At 34.1% G+C, this 20,789-nt stretch overlaps 2 protein-coding genes across 2 annotated transcripts; one reads left to right on the top strand and one right to left on the bottom strand.

Moving 5' to 3' along the window:
• The first annotated feature begins 3,242 nt into the window (after nucleotides 1-3,242).
• LOC107917812 (GDP-L-galactose phosphorylase 1) lies at nucleotides 3,243-7,036 on the top strand. The gene is made up of 7 exons (XM_016847144.2): nucleotides 3,243-4,998; nucleotides 5,108-5,229; nucleotides 5,313-5,372; nucleotides 5,493-5,735; nucleotides 5,816-6,001; nucleotides 6,103-6,351; nucleotides 6,460-7,036. Exons 1-7 carry the CDS (start codon nucleotides 4,875-4,877, stop codon nucleotides 6,826-6,828), a joined length of 1,353 nt encoding a protein of 450 aa, XP_016702633.1. The 5' UTR covers nucleotides 3,243-4,874; the 3' UTR covers nucleotides 6,829-7,036.
• A 2,017-nt stretch (nucleotides 7,037-9,053) lies between these two features.
• Nucleotides 9,054-13,628, bottom strand: LOC107918044 (endoglucanase 11). Its single transcript, XM_016847543.2, has 5 exons — nucleotides 13,364-13,628; nucleotides 13,052-13,264; nucleotides 12,736-12,936; nucleotides 12,313-12,567; nucleotides 9,054-12,231 (listed from the first exon to the last, which is right to left on the bottom strand). Exons 1-5 carry the CDS (start codon nucleotides 13,595-13,597, stop codon nucleotides 11,569-11,571), a joined length of 1,566 nt encoding a protein of 521 aa, XP_016703032.2. The 5' UTR covers nucleotides 13,598-13,628; the 3' UTR covers nucleotides 9,054-11,568.
• Nucleotides 13,629-20,789: the final 7,161 nt, after the last annotated feature.

Genomic DNA, 20,789 nt, shown 5'->3' on the forward strand with positions numbered 1-20,789 from the left:
TGGTGGTTAAATTTTGAAATAAATAGAAAATATGGACTGTTAGGGACCTAATTAAAATTAGGCTAGCATGGGTTTTGGTTGAATTGCATGAATTTGTAATTTTGTGAAATAATGACTAAATTGTAAATATGTGAAATATTAGGGGTAAAAAGTAAAAGTACCTTAATGTGTGTTTTTGGATTAAATTGAATAGAGAGATTATTAAATAATTTAAATTTGATATTATTTAGATCAAAAAAGGTGAAATACAGATTTAGATCGGGGAAATAACAAGGTTTTGGATTAATAGACTTAATTCGCCGTTTTTACATTTGCGGTAAGTCCGTATGTAATAAGCTTTGTTATAATTTTATTTTAAATGCTTTGATATTGCATAAATTTTGAATACGACATTGCATACTTATTTGACGATGATTCGGCATTGGAAATCCCAGTTGAACCTTAGGAATAGATTATGATACGAATGACATGTCGTTAGAGGTTATTATTGTTTTGGATGCTGATTCATACGTCTTACCGGTGGCTGAGTTATCTAGCATGTGTTGCCAGCAGCACCGTGTAGTTACGTCATGACCGTCAGCTTGTGTGAGCAGACCCGTTGATAGCTCGAGAGTGAGCATTATTGAGATATGATATTGAGATAGCTTCGACTATATATATTGGCACTTAGAGTGTAAGATTCTCGTGTATCTTGTATTATTCCAAATGGTTCAACGGGTATATCGAAGATGTGAAATGGTGAGAATAGATATGTATCAAAATAGGTATGTACATAAACTGTATATGCATCGAACTTATGAAAGAAGTGAACTCATGGTTAAATAGATGATTAAATACATGTTAAGATTGTGGTTAATTATTTTGTGGTATGTTATATGCATGTTTTGAATGGTAAATTAAATGGTAAGTTTTGCTTATTATCTTCATACGAGCTTACTAAGTTTTTTAGCTTACTTTGTTTATTTTCCGTGTTTTATAGTGAATCAAAGCTAGCTCGGATTCGGGATTGTCGGAGACTTCATCACACTATCTTACTATCACTTTGGTACTTTTGAACTTAAGTGTTCTAAGTATATGGCATGTATAGGAGTTTGGTTATTTTGGTACATATGTGTTAACTATGAATTTAACCAATTGTAATGGCTTGTAAAAGTTAACGTTTTGGTTTTCTACATAGCCATGAGAGTTGGCTTAATTTGGTTGATGTAATTGTGCATTCATATGTGTATATGACTTTGGTTATGTGTTAAATGGTGATATGTGATGCTTGTTGATTATAGGTGGTGTGGATGCCAAATGGTTGATGAATAGAGAATTAATATGCTTGTGAACTTAGGTAAAATAATGCATGTTTAGAAAATGACTATGTTGATGATATGAGAAAGAGAAATTGGTATAAAATTGGATGGTGTGTTGTCAGATTGTATGACTTGTGTGTATTATGGATGATGGTATAGAATTAGCATGATTTAGGCTTGATTTAGTTGATTTGAATGCCTATATATACTATGTTTTGGTGCCAATTGGGTTGATGTAGGTGTAAGCATGTTTGGGTGGCAAAATGGCTCGATAAATAGCCTATTTTTGTCCACACAGGAGTGTGTCTCAGCCTTGTGTGACACACAGTTATGTTACACTACCGTGTGTCCCCTGGTGTTGAATTAAGAATCAAGTCAGTATGCTCCACATGGCCTAGAACACGGGCATGTGACTTGGTCGTGTGGCATAAGTCAATATACCCTACAAGTTTGGCACGGCCTAGCATACGACCTGGCATACAGGCGTATGTGGCCATATCTTAGGGTACACGAGCTAGCTACACGGGCGTGTGTGTTGGCCATATGACCCAAGTTAGAGAGTTACGCGGTGTTTGACAGGGGCTGGGACACGACCATGTGATCCTATTTCAAATGTCCACACGACCTGTGACACAGGTGTGTCTTTGGCTGTGTGAGACACACGGCTGGGCTACACGGGCGTGTGTCCCTTGTATTATGGAAAATTTTCTAAGTTTTCCTAAAAAAATTCTCGAGCTATCGGTTTAGTCCCGAACCACTTCTGAAGCATATTTAGGGCCTCGTAGGCTCGTATTAGGGGCAATGTGATTGAGTTTGAATGATGATTGCATGAAATTTGAAAATGTATGTGAAATGAATGTTTGATTGTATTATAAGTCCGGTAATGCTCTATAACCCTATTCCAGCATTGAATACGGGTGAGGGGTGTTACAAAAACCATTTTCAAACTGAACTTTTTCTAATAATATAGACAAAAAAATTTACCGGAGTGGAAAATAAAAATAACTATTTCGATTTATTAATGGAATGGTGCGCACCAACTGGTGCAACCGAACTGATGAGGAATCGACTACATAGCTGCCACACCTTAGTCATAGCACACAACGCAGATAATCACACCAAAACTTGTCCATAGACAACCATAGAATCGCTCCAATCCTGGTGATAGCAAGCAATAAAAACAACAACCCAAGCAATAGAGGTATCAATAGCATTCCAAAAAAGCAAGTTCCTAAAGTACCATCTGCTCCAACAAGTCATGACAACAGTTTCGAACAAAGCATTATCATAGAGCAACAATAAAATTTAGAGCCACGCAACTAAGGTTGGAGGAGATGGAACAATCTCAGATAAGGACCACACATTGACAATAAGAGGACACCATAAGAAGATATGATCGACATCCTCAAATCCCCCGTAGCATGCACAAAGTAACAAGATAGCACAACCCTGTTTAGCTAATCGACAATGTGTTGATAAAAAAGCACGTAGACAATACCACAATAACTCTTTAACTTTTGGTACAAGGAGCGAATTCCAAATCCGCAACCAAGGGCCCCTCAACTTGACAACTTAAAGAACTAGCTAAATAATCAAAGGCAAGTCGGTAGCCAAACTTCACTATATAAATACCCTGCTTGTCGTAGTTCCAAATTAACGAGTCAGGAGGCTAGACCAAGTTGACTGGTAGTTGCAAAACATGCCTAACATTGATCGAGACCATCAAGCCCTCAACCAAGTCCTTATCCCACTCTCTATGGTCAGCTTGAAGGAAATCACGCACAACTAAATCCTTTATGTCGTTGAGGGGTGTTGAAGTAACAAAGAAATTAGAATCGTCAACAAACGACAAATCATTGTAGACTGATAGCCGATAATCATCTCCAAATCACCACCTAGTACTTTCAAAAGCAAGAGTTTAACCGCACAACTATTTTCCACACAAATAAGGGGTTATCTCCCTTAGAAGAAGCTAAGAACTCATCCCACAAAAAAAATCTAGTTTTGAAGAGTCTACTAAGAAAATAATCTAGGTTGGAGAGAATACTCCACCCTTGCTTACCAAGAATTGCTAAATTGAAGCAATGTGAGTTTCGAAAATCCATGTTGTCGAATTTCTTTCCCACACAAAGCTTACCCGAAAAAGCCCAATAAAATCGTGCAGAGTTACTGGAATTTGAGCTCGCCTTTAACAAGAGTTCATCAACTTTTGGAGATTGTCACAAATGTTGAGCAAAAGCATAAAAAGGCTCATGCAATAAACCGGTAATGCTTGGGCCACAGTCCTAATCACTACCTCCTTTCCAAGCCGCAAAAGGAGCCGATTCTTCCAACTAAAAATTTATTTCTCATAAAAATTTTAGGGGATATAAAGTGGATATTTTCAAATGAATTTTTTATAAACTTTACGTGTTCCCCTTCAATTTTCTGTTGTATTCTTTTCCGCCTGCCGCTATAGTGGATTGGTTTGTGGTTTTAAAATTAGATTCCCAACAAATTGGGATTTGATTACAATTCTATCTTTAATTTTTCTTACATCATTTTCTTTTCTTTTTGTTATTATTTTATAATTAAGTGAGCAAATCCAATTTAAATCCTTGAACGAGTCTACCACTGCAGAGCCACCCTAGAGTCCTTCCGCGCCCCGTCCGTACGGCCCGACTGGGGTTCCAACCTCGGAGCTCACCATCTCCGGCAACCTCCTCTACTCCCCCTTTTGAGGCTCGTATCGTACGGATGAAGTAGAAAAAAGAAATTAAGAAAAAAAAAACATCATCAACAAGGAGAAGCATATTCACTCTCTTTCTCTCCCTTTCGTTTTCATAGTTCTGTGTCAAGTGCTTGTCTTTGAGCCAAAAAAAAAAAAAGCTAACTCAGAAGAAGGCACGAGGGCCACCAGCTTTCTTTACTTAACTACTACCTATTTCTTACAACTGTTGCCTGCAATCCTTCCAAAAACCCAACTTCTCCTTCACTCCCCTCTTATATATATATCTCCTTTTCTTCTTCTTCTTCCTCTCCTCACCAAAGAAATCACAATTTAGCTTCTAACTTTGCCTTTTTTTTTTCTTTTCATCTGCAAATCTGGTCCTTTTTTTCTGATGCTGGAGAGTTTGGGTATTAGATTTAAATTAGTTTGAAGGGCTTTCGAGTTCTGGGTTTTCCATTTTGGGGTAACACCCAGGTTAGACAAATTGTGGACATCACGGCTATACACAGAGTTTACCGGCCTCTTCTTATTCATGCCCGATCTGTACGACGTAAGAGTTGTGTGATCGAGAGGAACCCTGCGCCGCACGGCGGGCGTGGAGCTTTGCCTTCTGAAGGCGGTAGTCCTTCTGATCTCCTCTTCCTTGCTGGCGGCGGTGTTGTCTTTTAGAGTTTCAGTAGTTGATATAGGTAGCTTTTAGTATTAAAAAAAAAAGAAAAAAATTTACTATCGAAGAAGCTTATTTAGATCGCTCGTAAGAATAATTTGGTGGTGGTGGTGGTGTTTTTCGTAGTCGACGTTGTTGTTCTTTGTGGGTTTTCATTTTATTTGAATTTTTATTGGACAAAGAAAGAAGTTGTAGCAAGATGATGCTCAGGATTAAGAGGGTTCCGACTGTTGTTTCGAATTACCAGAAGGATGAGACTGAAGAGACTGCTCGCCGCAGCAGTGGGTGTGGAAAGAATTGCCTTAGAAGCTGCTGCATCCCAGGTGTTCGTTAAATTTACTTTGTAACCTTGTTTGTTTGAATAGATTGTGTGTGTTTGTGTGTGTGTTTTGTAGAGATGAAGTTTAACTGGAACTGGGTTTTGGTTTATAGGAGCGAAGCTTCCTTTATATGCTTTCAGGAAACTGAACAATATTGAGAGTGAAAAAGTGGTGCTTGGAATTGAGAACAAAGAACCCCCTGTTGCTTTTCTTGACTCGCTCATTCTTGGGGAGGTAAAAATTTTCTATTATGCTTGTCTTGATTATGATTAAGATCATTGTCATGGCTGATGATTGTTAACATGGTTTTATGGTAGTGGGAAGATCGGATGCAAAGAGGGCTCTTTCGCTATGATGTTACTGCCTGTGAAACCAAGGTCTCGTTTGGCCCCTTTTCTATTCCCTTGCTTCAATTGTTTACCTGCAAATAAGCAGAAATCTTATGGTTAATTGAGTTGTTAGTACCATCAAAGTATTGTACGTTTATCATTGTTTAGGTGATTCCTGGTGAATATGGCTTCGTTGCCCAGCTGAATGAGGGTCGCCACCTTAAGAAGAGGCCAACTGAGTTCCGTGTTGATAAGGTTCTCCAGCCCTTCGATGGGAACAAGTTCAACTTCACCAAGGTTGGGCAAGAGGAGGTTCTCTTCCAGTTTGAAGCAAGTGAAGATGGTGAAGTTCAGTTCTACCCAAGTGCTCCCATTGATGCTGAGAATTCTCCAAGTGTTGTTGCCATAAATGTATGTAACGCTACTAGAATAACTATCTGAGCAAGAGTGTTAACTTGTAAAAATAACATTGTTCACATACAATATGACAGGTCAGTCCTATTGAATATGGACACGTGCTGTTGATTCCTCGAATCCTTGAATGCTTGCCCCAGCGGATCGACCGTGAGAGCTTCTTGCTTGCACTTTATATGGCAGCTGAAGCTGGGAATCCATATTTCAGATTGGGTTATAACAGCTTGGGTGCATTTGCTACAATCAATCACCTTCACTTCCAGGTACTAACCTCTCAATTTGGTACTTAATGTACTTTGTGCCACTAAGATACATCTATCTGTTAGATATGGTTTAGACGACTTAACTATTCCAATTGTTACAGGCTTACTACTTGGCTGTGCCCTTTCCCATCGAGAAAGCTCCAACGAAGAAGATAACCACTTTGAATGATGAAGTGATAATCTCAGAGCTTTTGAACTATCCGGTCAGGGGTCTTGTCTTTGAGGGTGGTAACACTCTTCAGGCCTTGTCTGACACAGTCTCTGATGCCTGCATTTGCCTTCAAGAGAACAACATACCATATAATGTCCTCATCTCCGATTGTGGAAAGCGGATCTTTCTCCTTCCACAGGTAATAAGCTTAAGTATAATTTACGCTTCTTGGCTATCTCCATGATGCTGCTAGTTGATGCTGCTAGTTCTTACAATTGGTTTTGCAAAATTTCAACTGAACTAACAGTGTTATGCTGAGAAACAAGCTCTCGGGGAAGTGAGTCCGGAGCTTCTGGACACCCAGGTGAACCCAGCTGTGTGGGAAATTAGTGGGCATATGGTGTTAAAAAGGAGGAAGGACTATGATGAGGCGTCTGATGAAAATGCTTGGAGGCTCCTGGCTGAGGTTTCTCTCTCTGATGAGAGGTTCCGGGAAGTGAATGCACTCATCTTTGAAGTCATTGCCAGTGGCGAAGATGGCATTGAACATGATGCTAAGAGTCTGCCTAAGGAGCCCGATCCTAAAGCTGAATCCACTGAAGAAGAAAGCACCATCACCAAAACCTCCCACCGCGCTATGGTGGGTGGGACACAAGAATGCGTTGTTCTGCAGTAGGAACTGGCATTCCACAAACAGAACCATGTTTCATCCATGTTATAGTTTCTACTAAGCCCGTTTGGCATGTATGATTGTGTATGGCAGTGGTAGCCTAAATAAAGCAAACATAGTTTGCGGTGGTGTAAGTTTATCATTAACCTTGGACTTGTTGATTTGATGATGTATTATGATTGGATGATGTAAAATACCAAATAATGTTTGTGTATTTTGAGCTGTCAAGTATATTTCTTTTTGTGCTGGTGTCTAGGTCACTGCTTCCCCTAATCCAAAATATAGTTGAAAGCTTGATGGTCAAATACGATTTTTTTAAAAAAGTTGAAAGTTAAATTTAATTTAAAAAAAAATAAAGATTAAATTGACAAAAGATACAAATCTTAAAAGATTAAAATCCACAAACATTATGGCAGTAATAAAAAATATGTTTGGATGTATTTGCATCACATGTTTTTGATAGAGCCTCTTATCCTGGATCAAAAATTTTATGGCTCTCATTGACTTATGGACAGTCAAGGACTTGCAGTATAGATGAAAAGAATATAAGATGCCCATTAATCTTCCATCATCCTTATTATTTTTTTAATAATTTGTTTAATAAAATTTAATTCAATTCATTCATATCTTAAAAATTATATAAAGAAAAATCTAAAACCAATAGAATATTTAACATTACTTTTTTGTTTGTATTTAACAATTTTTTTTTTTGGAAATTTTAAAAGACCTTTTTATTTTAAATAAAAATTTTAATAATAGAAATTCTTTGGCTTCGGATTTGAGGCTTTGGGTAATCAAGAAGTTGTCTATAGTTTTGAAGTGTTTTAACATAATCTAAACTCTTAAATTAAGAAAATGATGCACGTCATTGCGATGCTTACTCTAGGTAGAGTTTGGGTTAATGAGTTGTATAATGGAATTAGGTGTTTGAGAGATGATGCAGCCACATAATTGTGATGTCCTTTCCATCTATTTTTTTTCTTCATTTTGGATTAATCTGACTTTGGTGTAACGTCAATTCACCAAATATTTTTATTTCACCAACTTATCTTTCATCTTCCTTCTATATATATAACTACCCCAAATATTTGCGATTACTTTTTTATTTAGGCTTAATGCACTCGCTATTTTTATTTTCTTATTTTGATATTTAATTTTTTATTTCAATTTAATACTTAAAAGTATATTTTCATTATATTTTTTAGTTTATTTTTTACAGACTTTGAAACATATATTATAACAAATCACAAAGCATCACATGACATTTTTTATGTCAAAAATAAATATTTTCTTTTATTTAATCTATGAACACATTAAAAATATAAAATATAAAAAATTTTAAAAAATACGATAATTACAAATAAATTAGTTGTATTATTACATAAAATTTAAAACTTGAAAAAATAAAAATAGTAAAAAAAGAAATTTAAAAAAACAAGTTTAAATTTTTTTTATAAAACTATAAAATATATAATATTAGAGAGGTATGTCAATTTCAATTTTTTTTAATTACTTGAAATTTAAATAATTTTTATTTATTATAACATTTTTTCAATTTTTATATATTATTTTAAATTTTAAATTTTATAATTATATATATTTTACATTTTTAGTCAATATAATATATATAATATTAAAAAACATGTAATATATTCTAATGGTACCATGTGACAGGTCAATACCAATTAATATTGGTCAATAGCCAGTCAATTTCAATCAACCAAAATCTTTTTGGCTTTGATCGATTATTGACCAATATTAACTGTGCGTTGATTAGAGTTCATTGATATTGATTAGCATTGACCAGTCACTTGGTATTATTAAAATACACATGTCATTTATTATTTTCTAATATTATATATATTATATTGATTAAAATTATGAAAAATCATAGATAATATATAAAATAATTTAAATTTTTTTTATAAAATTTTAAACCATATAATTATAAATTTTAAAAAGTCAAATTAATATATAAAAATTAAAAAAATATTTAAGATAAAATAAAGTAAAGAATTAAATTCTCGAGAAGAGACGTTTACTATCCCTAACTTCAATAATTTATGAAGAAATTTTTTTAATAGATGAAATAAAATTAGATTTTATATTGGACCTCCCTTAGGGCTTAGGCCTCAACCAAGTCCAGTTTTTCTTTTATTTATTCATGTTGTTCTATAAAGTTTGCTTCTTTATGAAAAGAAAAGAAAAAACCCTTCCTTAACCCTTGTTCCTTCCCTCTCGACCGCCGCCACTCACTCTTTGCTCCATCGCCTGATTTCTGCTTCGCTGGCGTTGCCATTGTGTCCAATTACAACAGATTCCATCAACAAGTACATTTGTCTATTTTTCTTTGCTATTGTTCTGCTTGGAACGTGCTTGAAGTTCTTACCCTTCCTCATATTTTTCATGTACCCAGATTAGCAAATTTGGTGAATGAGGAAAGTAAGATCATTTGAGAATCTGGGTTGTGGAATTCTTACAGTGTTGTGGTTGATTTCAATTAAGTTTTTGTTAACTAAAATGTTTGGTTTCTTTTTTACTCCTTAAAAGACATGGAAGAAATATCTACATATGAATCGAGGGTAGCCTTTTTGGTGTGCTTTGGTTCTTATAATTGTATTTGACATCAAAATCTTGCCCGATTAATTGTTTGTAATGAAAATTGTCCCTGCTGTTCTAGTGCAAGGAATGTTAGTCCTTTAGGATTCTACATTGATTTATTATGATTATTATTGTTATTTTTTCTGGTTTACTTTGTTAGTGTTCATGGTTCTACTCTAATCAGCTTGCTTCTGAATTTTATAACATTCTCATTTTGATAAAATACTTGTTTCAGATCTTGTTTTGAGTTTTTCCACCATTCTTTTTGATGCTTTGATGCTTTAAGCTTATTGGCAAAAATGGTGATTCAAATTTGGTGTAACAAAAAGTTAACTTAATAGTACTAATACATAGGAAAGTTGGATCTACCTCATGTGCCTAGCAGTATCCTTAGCTAAATTGAAACTAATGTTGTTTAGGTATTTCACTGCCATTTGTGAATCATATTCATTACTTGTTCTGCATATTACATACTGGTTACCAACTGATTCAATGCTGGTTATTCTGGCCTCCAAGGTATTTCAGGGATGACAATTTTTCAGTGTTCTTTCTGTCAAGGTATTTCAGGCAGCCAGCATAGCCTCCAAGCTTGCTCGCGGAATGTTCAGTGACTTGGGATCAAACCAATCCTCTAGCGGTCTTTCGGACTAGGGCAACAAGTGATCCTATACCTGAAAAGCAAATTTTTGTCACTATTGGGATCAGTGGATCGAGTGGATCGTTTGTGTGTGTGAGAGCAAATCATTGAGACCATTTGAAGTCTAAAGATTGCTTCATAATGAGTTCGATCCGCCCTTATGAACTTAAGAGTAATACTCTTGAGGACTGCTTGACTTTGTTTAAAAAATGAGTTTTAATGAGGCAATGAGAGACAACATCTAATCTTATGAGAATCGGAAAGGACTTGTACAAAAGTGCAAATTTTTCTTTTGTCAGTGAGAATATTGGGAAGCATTTTGTTTCAAAAAACTGATAAATCTGATTGTCTTTCTATAAGAGATAGTGCAATATGGAGGCTTGAGCAAAGTGAAAATTATATTTTACCATGTTTCAAGTCTCCATATTTCACTATCTCTTATCCCTTATGAAGACACGTTCAGATTCATCAATTTTCTAAAGCGGTAGGCTTCTCAATGTTCTTACTGCCAAAGGAATACATTTACACTTATGTACAATTTCTTCCCCAATTCTCATGAGATTCAGATGCCGTCCCTCATTACCATCATTAAAAGCCCATTTTTTAAAAGCAGTCTTCAAGGAGACCTTGCAGTTCATAAGGGTGAATTGAACTTATTATGAGGCAACCTTCAAAACTTCAAGTGATCACTATGATTTTGCTCACACAATCAATCCATTTATCCCAATAGTGATAGAAACTTGCAGTTTTAATGATTTCTAAGAGCTTGAAGATGGCCAATGATACCAGGGACTAAAAACGTGCAGAGAAAATAAGCAATGGAGCTGAAAATATGCTATAGGAACCTCCTTTGGTACACAATAAACCAATGGTAGCTTCTTGAAACCACACCATTTTGCTGTTTTAATGTGCAATAGAACTGAAATTTTGGAAATAAGTACTTGAGCCACTATTTTTTACCAGTTTGGTTAGATAAGTAAATTTTTGGATCTTGTACCACAAAGCCTTTCAATCTTCACTACAAGCAGATGATTGTGGTGAGGGTGTTGTAAGATTCTAATTGTTTATTTATTTTCTCCTTTTGTACAACAATATATATAGATGTAGTTCCAACAAATAAAAAATAAGACCCTCAAATGCTTTCAGGCTTTGTTGACTTACTTTACTTACCCTTAATAATGATCAGAAACATTATTGGTAGGTGTAGAGCTAACAACATACATCCAAATCCACAAGTACAACCAAATCAAATCTTGAATGTACCTACAATCATTACATGGCGATTGATTGCATCCTTAAGATCGTATGAAATGGAGATTCAATTTCAGATATTAGATTTAGACAAAACTTAAGAATGCCCCCCCTGAATGTATTGGAGAAGAAAAATCACATACTTTCACAAATATTGAACTATAAGAAAATGGAAGAAAAAAACATTTATTTCTGTTCCTATTCCTGTATATATATGATTGAATGCATGATGTTAGGCCGGTTTTTCGTTTAAGGGTTTAGCTAGAAGCAAGTAAAGGAGTATTCAAATATCCATCTTCTTCTTCTACACCATGCAACTTAGCCAAAACCCCAACAAGGCTTGCTGTATTATAGGTACAAGCCTCAGTTTGCATGAAATTTTTCCTATCATCACTAAATCGGTCCATCTGATCTGGCCCTCCAACCAGGGCCCCAAAAACAACATTAGGGTTTGGATCATTTCTTGGATACCAATAATCATACCCCTGAGTGCACCCTATAAATCCCTTGTTCTCTTTATAAGATTCAATTGATGCTCCTCTATGGTGCATCCTTTGAGGGTACCTTGAACCATACCCAACCAAGTAACTCATGCCCATTGGATTAGCTCCCAGGATGTAATCAGCCTGTGATCTTGCAAACAAGAGGACTTCTTCCGGACCAACTTTGCCGCGGTCGCATCTCAGCCGTTGATTTGACGCTCGAAGATAATCGGAATAAACTGTGAGAAGAAATGCTGCATTCGTTACATATTGCATGTTGTTCCATTGTCGGATGTACAATAGACCTGCTGGGGTGCGGTTCACATTGCTCCCATTGTTCTTGTTAAGGCAAGCACACAAATAATACTCAGCCTTTGAACGATACTGTTCGAATACGAGCTTGAACCCCATCTCCCTATGATTTTCTTCCGTCAACAACTGCATAAGCATAATGAAATTATAATGAACTCAATCTTAAACGTATGTACATGATCCTAAATGTGTATAAAATAGTTGTACCATTGAAGCAATGATCTGAAGAGCAGGAAACTTGACATCCCAGCTGAACTCAGTGATGGCCCAAGTGATTCCACCAAATTCATTTGCCTTCTCCAAAGCATACCTCAAATAATCCTCCTTGTCGGTGGCCTTGTATAGCCACAAAGCTGCCCACAACAGCTCATCTTTGAACCCACTCACCGACGGATAGTACCCTTTCACCACCCTAACACTTTCATCATACTTCCCTCTAAACTTATCTCCAAACTCAAACAACTGCCCATAATTTAATTCAGGAAAAGAGGGGAAAGAACCCATGTTTTATATATTAACAAGCAAAAAAAAAAAAAAGGTTAATGTTTTTGGTTAATAGTATACCTACTAAATACAATATGTTATATGTCATAAATATGGCAACGTCATTAAGGTTTAGATAGTTTTTACCTGTTCTGCATGTTGCAGTAGTAGGTGAGAGTAATGTGGATTTGTTTTCCTAAACACAATGGAGGCAGCCGCCATTGCAGCTGCCGTCTCACCGGCAACTTCTGATCCTGGATTCTTCTCATCCACCTTGTAGGCTTGCCGGGATGTTGTCATGTCCTCCGGTCGCTGCCAACAGTAATGATCGGTGTCACCATCTCCCACCTAATTAAAACTCATTGAATATGTCAAAATAAAATTATCGTCAACTCATCCAAGAAAGAAAAAAAGAAAAAGAAAAAGAAAAACAAAGGTGGTTTAGTATATTTTGGTTTCATACCTCAACCCATAAGACATTTGGGTGAGTATGAGCTTTGATGAAATAATCAGTTCCCCATTTGATGGCTTCGAGAGCGTGAGTATACTCTCCGGCACTGGAGATTTCATCTCCATATTCAATGACACCCCATGAGAGCATGGTAATGGTGAAAGCCATTGGCAAACCGAATTTCACATTGTCTCCGGCGTCATAGTACCCTCCCACCAAGTCCACCTGTTCATACAAATTAGAAATACATATATCAAACATCACAATATATATGAATGACTTCATGAACATGTTGTAGGTATAAGGCTGAAATGGAGGAGTTACCCCTTGCTCAAGGCCATCGGTGAGGCCAGAATGGTGGCGCCAGGTGACTCTTTGGTTGTAGGGTAAGCGGCCGGAGCGTTGGGATTCGAAGTAAAGGAGGCTTTTGGAGAGGGCTTTGCCATAGTTGAAAGATTGAGTTAAAGGCAAAATGGCCAAGGAAGATAAGAAAAGCACGCACCAATGCTGAAGAAACTTGTTTTGACTTAAACTGAAGCATCGCCTTTTATCCTCCATTGGAGCTTCTTCCAAGTTCTCTCCCTTTGCCTGCCTTCCTTTCTTTCATTTTTCTCCTGTTGTATATGTGTGTATATATATAGACATGGTTGCTAGTTAATAAATATGGTAATAAAATTAATCATGGGCTCATAAATTTATGGCCTTTTTTACCTATATAATATAAAATAAAAAATTGAAATAACATGTTTCAAAAATTATGTACTAAAATGGTACATTCAAAGGGCTGGAGGGTCGTGCATACGTCCTAAGATTCTAATAGAATTTGCATGAGAACAAAAAATAAAAAATAAAAAAAATAGTGGAGGCAGTTTAATAGACGACACAAATCGCTGTCATAGATGGTACAGCACAACGGGTCACGCCTAGAAAAGAGGCGACACCCAATGGTCACGCCTTAGGCACAAGCAGCACCCACTGGTCACGCCTTTGGCAGAGGCAGCACCATCAGTCATGCCATCTCCATAGGCGGCACCGGCCTGCGGTGTCAGGCGATGGGACAGGTCATGGCTTTAGCCATCGAGTTTTGTGTTTGGGGACCTTATAATGGTCCCTAATGCCCTATTTTTGGCCGGAAGAGAGAAAGTTTTTGAATAAAAGAAGAGAAGAAGAAGAAGGTGAAAGAGAGGGCGGGAAGGGAAGGGAAAAAGAAAGAAAAAAAGAGAAGCAGAATAAAAAAGTTTTTTAACCTATATAATATAAAATTTTAAAAAAAGATACTGAAATAGCATGTTTCAAAAATTATGTACCAAAATGGTATATTCAAAGAGGTTGAGGGTGGTGCATAGGTGGCACCACCCTAGGATTCTGACAAAATTCAATTAAAAAATAATAATAATATTTTAGTAGTGCTGCCAAAGTGATAGGCGGCACCACTTTGTCCAGCCAAAGTGATAGGCGACACTACTTAGTCCATTCTGGTGTATACACGGTATAAGAGAAGAAAGAAAAGGTATTATTATTTTCATTGTTATTTTCAAATAGAGTAAATTATGATAAGAAAAATTTATTTTGTTAGTATTATATAGTTTGTTTAGTGTTATTTTTATGTTTTGTTCTAAATTTATTTTGTTTATTGTGATTTGTTAGTAAGTTTTGTGTTTAGATTAATTACGTGTTTATTGTGAATGTTATGTTTTAAATTTTTTTAATATATTTAAAAGTTTTTATGTTAGTAACTATTATAAGTAATTGTTAGTTAGTGATAACAATAGGAAAAAAAAGATAAATATGGAAAATATTTCTGTCATAGATATTGTTAGAAATGGCAATAAATTTGATATTGTTATGTTTATGCTGTTCGAAATTGTTTGGAGAATTTTTGTTTATTTTTTAACAACTTGAGTATTGAAGATGGATAATCAGTTTTTCGTATGCGTTTATTCGATGAAACAATCTTGACAACAACCGTTGGATGTATATTTGAATGTCGTCAACAAATAGCAATGAGATTTAAGAGAAATGTCTTGTTCGACGATATGAAGGAAAGGATTAGAGCAAAAATGGTTAGACATTGTGGGAGAAGGATTTCAAAACTTTTCTACAAGTTTCCAGTTTCGACAGATCCCATCATATTCACCGAAATGAAACTTGTAGACGATGAAGACATGGAGACAATTATCGCTCTTTATTGTAGGAATTGGAGTGACCAAAATGCACCGATTCACTTATTTGCTAAATTAGCTGGTGTGGAGCCAACTGAAGATCTCATTGCATATAGTGAAGAACATAGAGTTCAAGAACTGTGTATAATGGCTCCAATATCGTGCGTTGATAGTGAATTGACTATATGCGGGATTGATATCGATCTTAATGTTGCACTTGATATTGATGTGGTTGGTGATGATGGATAAGATAATTGTAATCCTTGTGATCAAGAGGTCGATTGTGACAGTGATCCCGATATGGACGACGTCCCTGATGATATTGACGACGAAGACATGAATGACGATGAAAACATTAACGCATCTTTAGTCGGGAACTAGATTCCACGTATTGTGATACACAATAATCTTGGGCCACACATGTCGCTCATAGACTCCGATGTGGCGCACGTAGCCGAGTTCCCAGAGTACCCTGAAATACTACCTGCTCACCAGCTGGTCGTAGATTCTGGTTCTGAGGAGTTGTTCGTAGGCCAAAGATTCAAAAGTAAGGAAGAGTGCATATTTGCTATTAAGTGGTATAGCATGAATATATCAGTAGACTACAAAGTCGTAGTGTCTAAACTAGCATTATATATTGGGGAGTGTTGAAAGTCGGCAGAAAGCTGCAATTCGCAGGTACGAGCTGCATTTTTTCAAAATTTGTAGATATGGGAGATACAAAAATTTGTTGGGCCTCACACATGCACATTAACACGTTTGACAGAAGATCATCGAAAACTTGATTCTAAAACTATTTATACGTGTATCATGCCCATGGTGAAGGACATGCCAACCATTAAAATTTCTGTACTGATTGCCGAAATCCAGGCACAATTCTAATATCGAGTATCATACCGAAAAACGTAGATAGCTAAACAGATGGAAATTGAGCAATTGTACGGGGATTTCGATGCGTCGTATAATGAGCTACAAGGATGAATAACTTCTATGCGAGAGTACGTGGACTGTCATTTAGTTACAGATACGACCTTATTACAGCTCGGATGACCAACTACAACCGGGAAAAAGAATTTTTCATCAGATATTCTGGACATTTGATCCATGTGTGTGCCCATTTCTCCACTACAAGCCGTTTGTGCAAGTAGATGGGACCTGACTATAAGGAAAATATACACAGATCCTACTTCTTACGGTTTCTCAAGATGACAACAAGAACGTGCTGCCGATAACATTTGCCATCGTAGATAAGGAGAACATGGAATCGTGAGAATTCTTCCTTACCAACTTGTGGAGGTATGTTATTAGCAACGATAATATTTGCATCATCTCCAATAGAAGGAAATGATTAATTGCCATCATTAGGCGTTCTAATGTGCCATGGAGATCCATTTACTACATCCGGCACATCGCAGCTAACTTCCATCGAGATTATAAGAATTTAGACTGGTGGAGACAAGTTGTGAGAATGGGTAAAGGATAACCATATCTTTTAGGGTAATAATGTAATTTATTTTTTCTTAATACATATACAGCGCACTAGAGCCACACATTTTCCGCCAAAGAATGACTCGACTTGAGAATGACATGGAGGGTCAAACGAACATATCTTTCCGATAGTGGTTGGGTATCATAGAGCCATGACAATAAACTCAAAGTTTCGACAAGAGCTTTTGTTATGGTCAAATGACCACAAACATAATTCTAAAAAATAAATAAATATTCAAATATAATTTCTAAAAATAAATAATAATAAAAAAATTTAGAAAATTATGGTTGATTTTGATTCATTATTGATTGGCATTGGTTGATGATTGATTGACTTTGATTAATTATTGACGGATGTTGATCAAATATTAATTTTAGTTTTTAAAATATTTTTTTTCTAAACTATATATTTAAATTATATATAATTTAATGTATATTAAAATTTCACATTTTCTTATAATTTCCTAATGTTTAACGAAATTTTTTCAATTCCTTATATATATTTATAAGATTTAATTAAAACTTTCATTTTTATATTTTTCTTTTGGATTTTTTTGAATTTTTAGAAATTTTATTGATATATTTTAGAAGTTCCTAAAATTTATTTTAAAAATTCAATTTTTCTAGATTTTTTTTATTTTTTGAGAGGTTTTTAAAGTTTATATATGAATATTAACAAGGAAACCACGTGGTCTGTTATAATTGGATGTAAGTGTCATATGGTGTATTTTAATTGGATCACATGTAAATCAATTTTTTTACTATAGTTAACACCATCGCTTTAAATTGGTAAACAGAATGTAATTTCTATATTAATCCAGATAAAAAAAAATTAAGTATCAAAGTGAAAAAATTGATATACTTCAGAAACCAAATAATATTTGTAAGGCTATTATTTTATTTCATTAACATTTTTCTATCCAAGTTCTTATCAAGTAAGGTGTAGGCCTTTAAAATTTTTAAAATTTAAAATTAGTAAATATAAAATTACACTTTGATCTCCTTCTAAAAATGATAAAATATAAATTATTAAAATGATGAAATTATATTTTTAGTATTGTTAAAGTTACAATTTAATTTCAACTTTAAAAGGATTTTCTAACTTTTTCCGTTGTTAACAAGGGTGCAAAGTAAGAACTTTGGTAAAAAAACCGTAAACTCAATTAAAGAAGGATAAAAAGTGCAGAGGATGTGGACGACCGAAGCTCCGATCCACTTTGTCTATTTTGTGGTACAATAATTGTAATGGCAATGGTTAAGGACTTGGCTTAGACAAGGAGATCATAATCCATGTTGTTGGATTGGACAGACTATTAGGGATTTGAAACAACATGGACGCTGCTATGGCTTGTATAACTTGAAAACATTCGGCGGTTCTTGGTATTCAAGCAACCAACAACTCCCACCACCCCATTTTTTATTTTTATTTTTTGAATTATATTAGTAGTTAATAGTCATTTAATTATGAGTTTTTTTTTCTTTTTTAATTATTTAATTATGAAACATTATAAAATGATCATCTAATTATTAACAAATGTATATTTTTGATCATCCAACTATAAAAAGTTAAAAAATAGTCGATTAACTATTCATTTTTTTCTTTTTCGGTCGTCCAATTATCTTGAATTTTTGGATGTTTTCAATTTCGCATTAGTTAACTGATAACAAAAAAAAAAACCTAAAATGAAGTGGTTGAATGATCATTTTAAATTTTTTCATAGTGGGATGATTAAAAAAGACAAATATATAGTTTAGGAAAATTTAATTGGATAAATTATTAGAATTGTAGTTAAGAAGAAGAAATTGTAAAAGGGTAAATCACCCAATAAATTGTTTTATTCTTGGGGTTATTGTAGTTGAGATGAAAAAATTGACTCTTTGATTAATAATAAAAATGGGATAAATTAGGTTTTACCCCCTTAAAGGTGACTGAAATAGTAAATTAGTGCATGGTTATGATTGTACTAATATTAATATTTGAAGGACTATAAGACAGTAGTGGAGGGTGTACTAATATTAGATATCAAATAAAAGAAGATAGAGATGAAACATATACCAACAAAAGATGACATATTAATATCATATTTGGTATTTAAAATTATTTGTCATTTTTTCTCACCAAATCTGATGTTACTCCATCTAACTGTCTTTCAGTTTATCTCAAATCTCATTTTAATTAAATTTTAAACTTCTATGTCCACAAATTGTCTATTTTTTGCTACTGAAATTTAAAATTTTTCAAAAGTGGTTTTCTGTATATATTTTTTTCATGGAATAAATTGCTTTAGTGAAAAAGTAAAATAAAAAAATTTGAGAAGAAAGAAAATAGTAAAAATGATGTTTTTCATCTGTATATATATATATAAAATAAATCAGAGAAAAATATATATTAAATTTCGAAATTTTATATTTTATGAAAATTTTTATTTTATTTATTTTCACTTTTTTAATTTTATCAAGCAATACCAAACACATCAATAAAGTGGAAAAATAAAATATTTCATTTTAATACATTTTTATGACTATAATTTTCATCTAACCAACCAGAGATTAGGATATGTCTAAATTAGTCATACCCTATTTCATTGAAATTCATTAAATATTAAATAAGGACCGCTTGAAAGCAACTTTTATGAACCTAAATCACATAGGCAAAGAGAATGAGGGGGATCACACCAACTCCCCTTCACTAATCAACTTAGATATCCCTTAATCTCATTATTCACCATCAAAAAACCAAACACCAATAGCTGCAAACTTACCCACTTCACAGGCTTGTATCTCCTGGAGTCAACAACACATTGCAATTGATACAGATTGTGTGAATAAATAAGACTATAAATTACTAACAACATAGATTAAATTAGCACCATTTTATATTGATATATTGCCTACACTAATAACCATATTAATTCGTTGTGAAAATAAATGTATATAGTTATTTCTTTAAATGTGCACACTTGAATCAAAACCAAAACTTCATGAATACACACAAACCACATTTAAGTTTCATATATATGGTTGCACCAAATCAAAGTTCATGCATCAAATTACCCATTAGATCAAAATTCATGTATAAATTTGATATTTATCATTTATTTATATATTCTATTGCCAATGCCATGGGTTAACCGCGCGAGTACCATTTCAATTGGGAAAACCCTAAAGACCCCTTCCTTTTAAATGAGAACTAATATTATTATGATGAATTTTTTTATCTCTTTCATATTTTTTATATAATTTTTAAATAAGAATTAAAAATAATATATTTAAAGATTTATAAATAAAATTTATTAAGAAAGTTTTTTACGTGAAATGTATTTGTTTACTTACATCTACATCGTGATTATAACATAATGTGTTGTTGAAGTTTTTTTATTTTATTTAACAACAAAAGCATGGTTGAATTTGAATTTCATGATAATAATAGTCTTAGTTTGAACACTAATCAAGAACAGCGTAAGCTGCAAACGTAATCTATTATGGACTGTGTTTTTGTTGAAATCCGATGCGAATCTTGACCAACAACATTCTTACTAAGTCAACACATATCCTTTAAAAAATACAACCATAAATTTATATTCATCTGCTGTTTAACAATATTTACACTAAGATTTTGCCTTCTTTTCTTTAGTTCAATATGTCGTCTATCAATAAGCAATTAAAGGGTAAATAAAGAAATAAGAGAGGAAGAAATTGGTGGTAATAAGCTGAAAAATAGTATGAAATTTTTCTATTACATTACGTATTGGTAGCAATTGAAGAGTTTGCAAAAAGCATGTGACTAAAGGGCTGAGACTGCTAAACATGCTTTCAGGTCCATGGAAGCCCTCAGGTTTACCATATGAGGACCCTCCCCATCACCAGGAAAAAAGGAATTCCTTTTTTTTTTATTATATATATTTTGTGAATAATTAGTTTAATTTTGTGTTTAAGCCAAAACTGATCACGCCCTTACACACTTTTAATCATAAATAGTTTATCAAGTACGATTTCTTGTTACATCGATTAGTGTAAGAAAAACATGAACTTCTAAATCAATCTTCCAAGTTTTACTAAAGCAGTCTACCTTTTTATTTGTATATATATAGAGTTTATAA

Source organism: Gossypium hirsutum, chromosome A01 (genome assembly GCF_007990345.1).
Source record: "Gossypium hirsutum isolate 1008001.06 chromosome A01, Gossypium_hirsutum_v2.1, whole genome shotgun sequence".
NCBI classification, from domain to species: Eukaryota; Viridiplantae; Streptophyta; class Magnoliopsida; order Malvales; family Malvaceae; genus Gossypium; species Gossypium hirsutum.

Bases quoted from the DNA above. Each gene is read 5' to 3' on its own strand.
- LOC107917812 (XM_016847144.2), top strand. From the start codon at position 4,875: ATGATGCTCAGGATTAAGAGGGTTCCGACTGTTGTTTCGAATTACCAG. The intron at 6,002-6,102 runs GTACTAACCTCT...CAATTGTTACAG, and splicing joins TCAATCACCTTCACTTCCAG to GCTTACTACTTGGCTGTGCC. The intron at 6,352-6,459 runs GTAATAAGCTTA...CTGAACTAACAG, and splicing joins GGATCTTTCTCCTTCCACAG to TGTTATGCTGAGAAACAAGC.
- LOC107918044 (XM_016847543.2), bottom strand. From the start codon at position 13,597: ATGGAGGATAAAAGGCGATGCTTCAGTTTAAGTCAAAACAAGTTTCTT. The intron at 13,265-13,363 runs GTAACTCCTCCA...TTGTATGAACAG, and splicing joins CCGATGGCCTTGAGCAAGGG to GTGGACTTGGTGGGAGGGTA. The intron at 12,232-12,312 runs GTACAACTATTT...ATGCTTATGCAG, and splicing joins TTCAGATCATTGCTTCAATG to TTGTTGACGGAAGAAAATCA.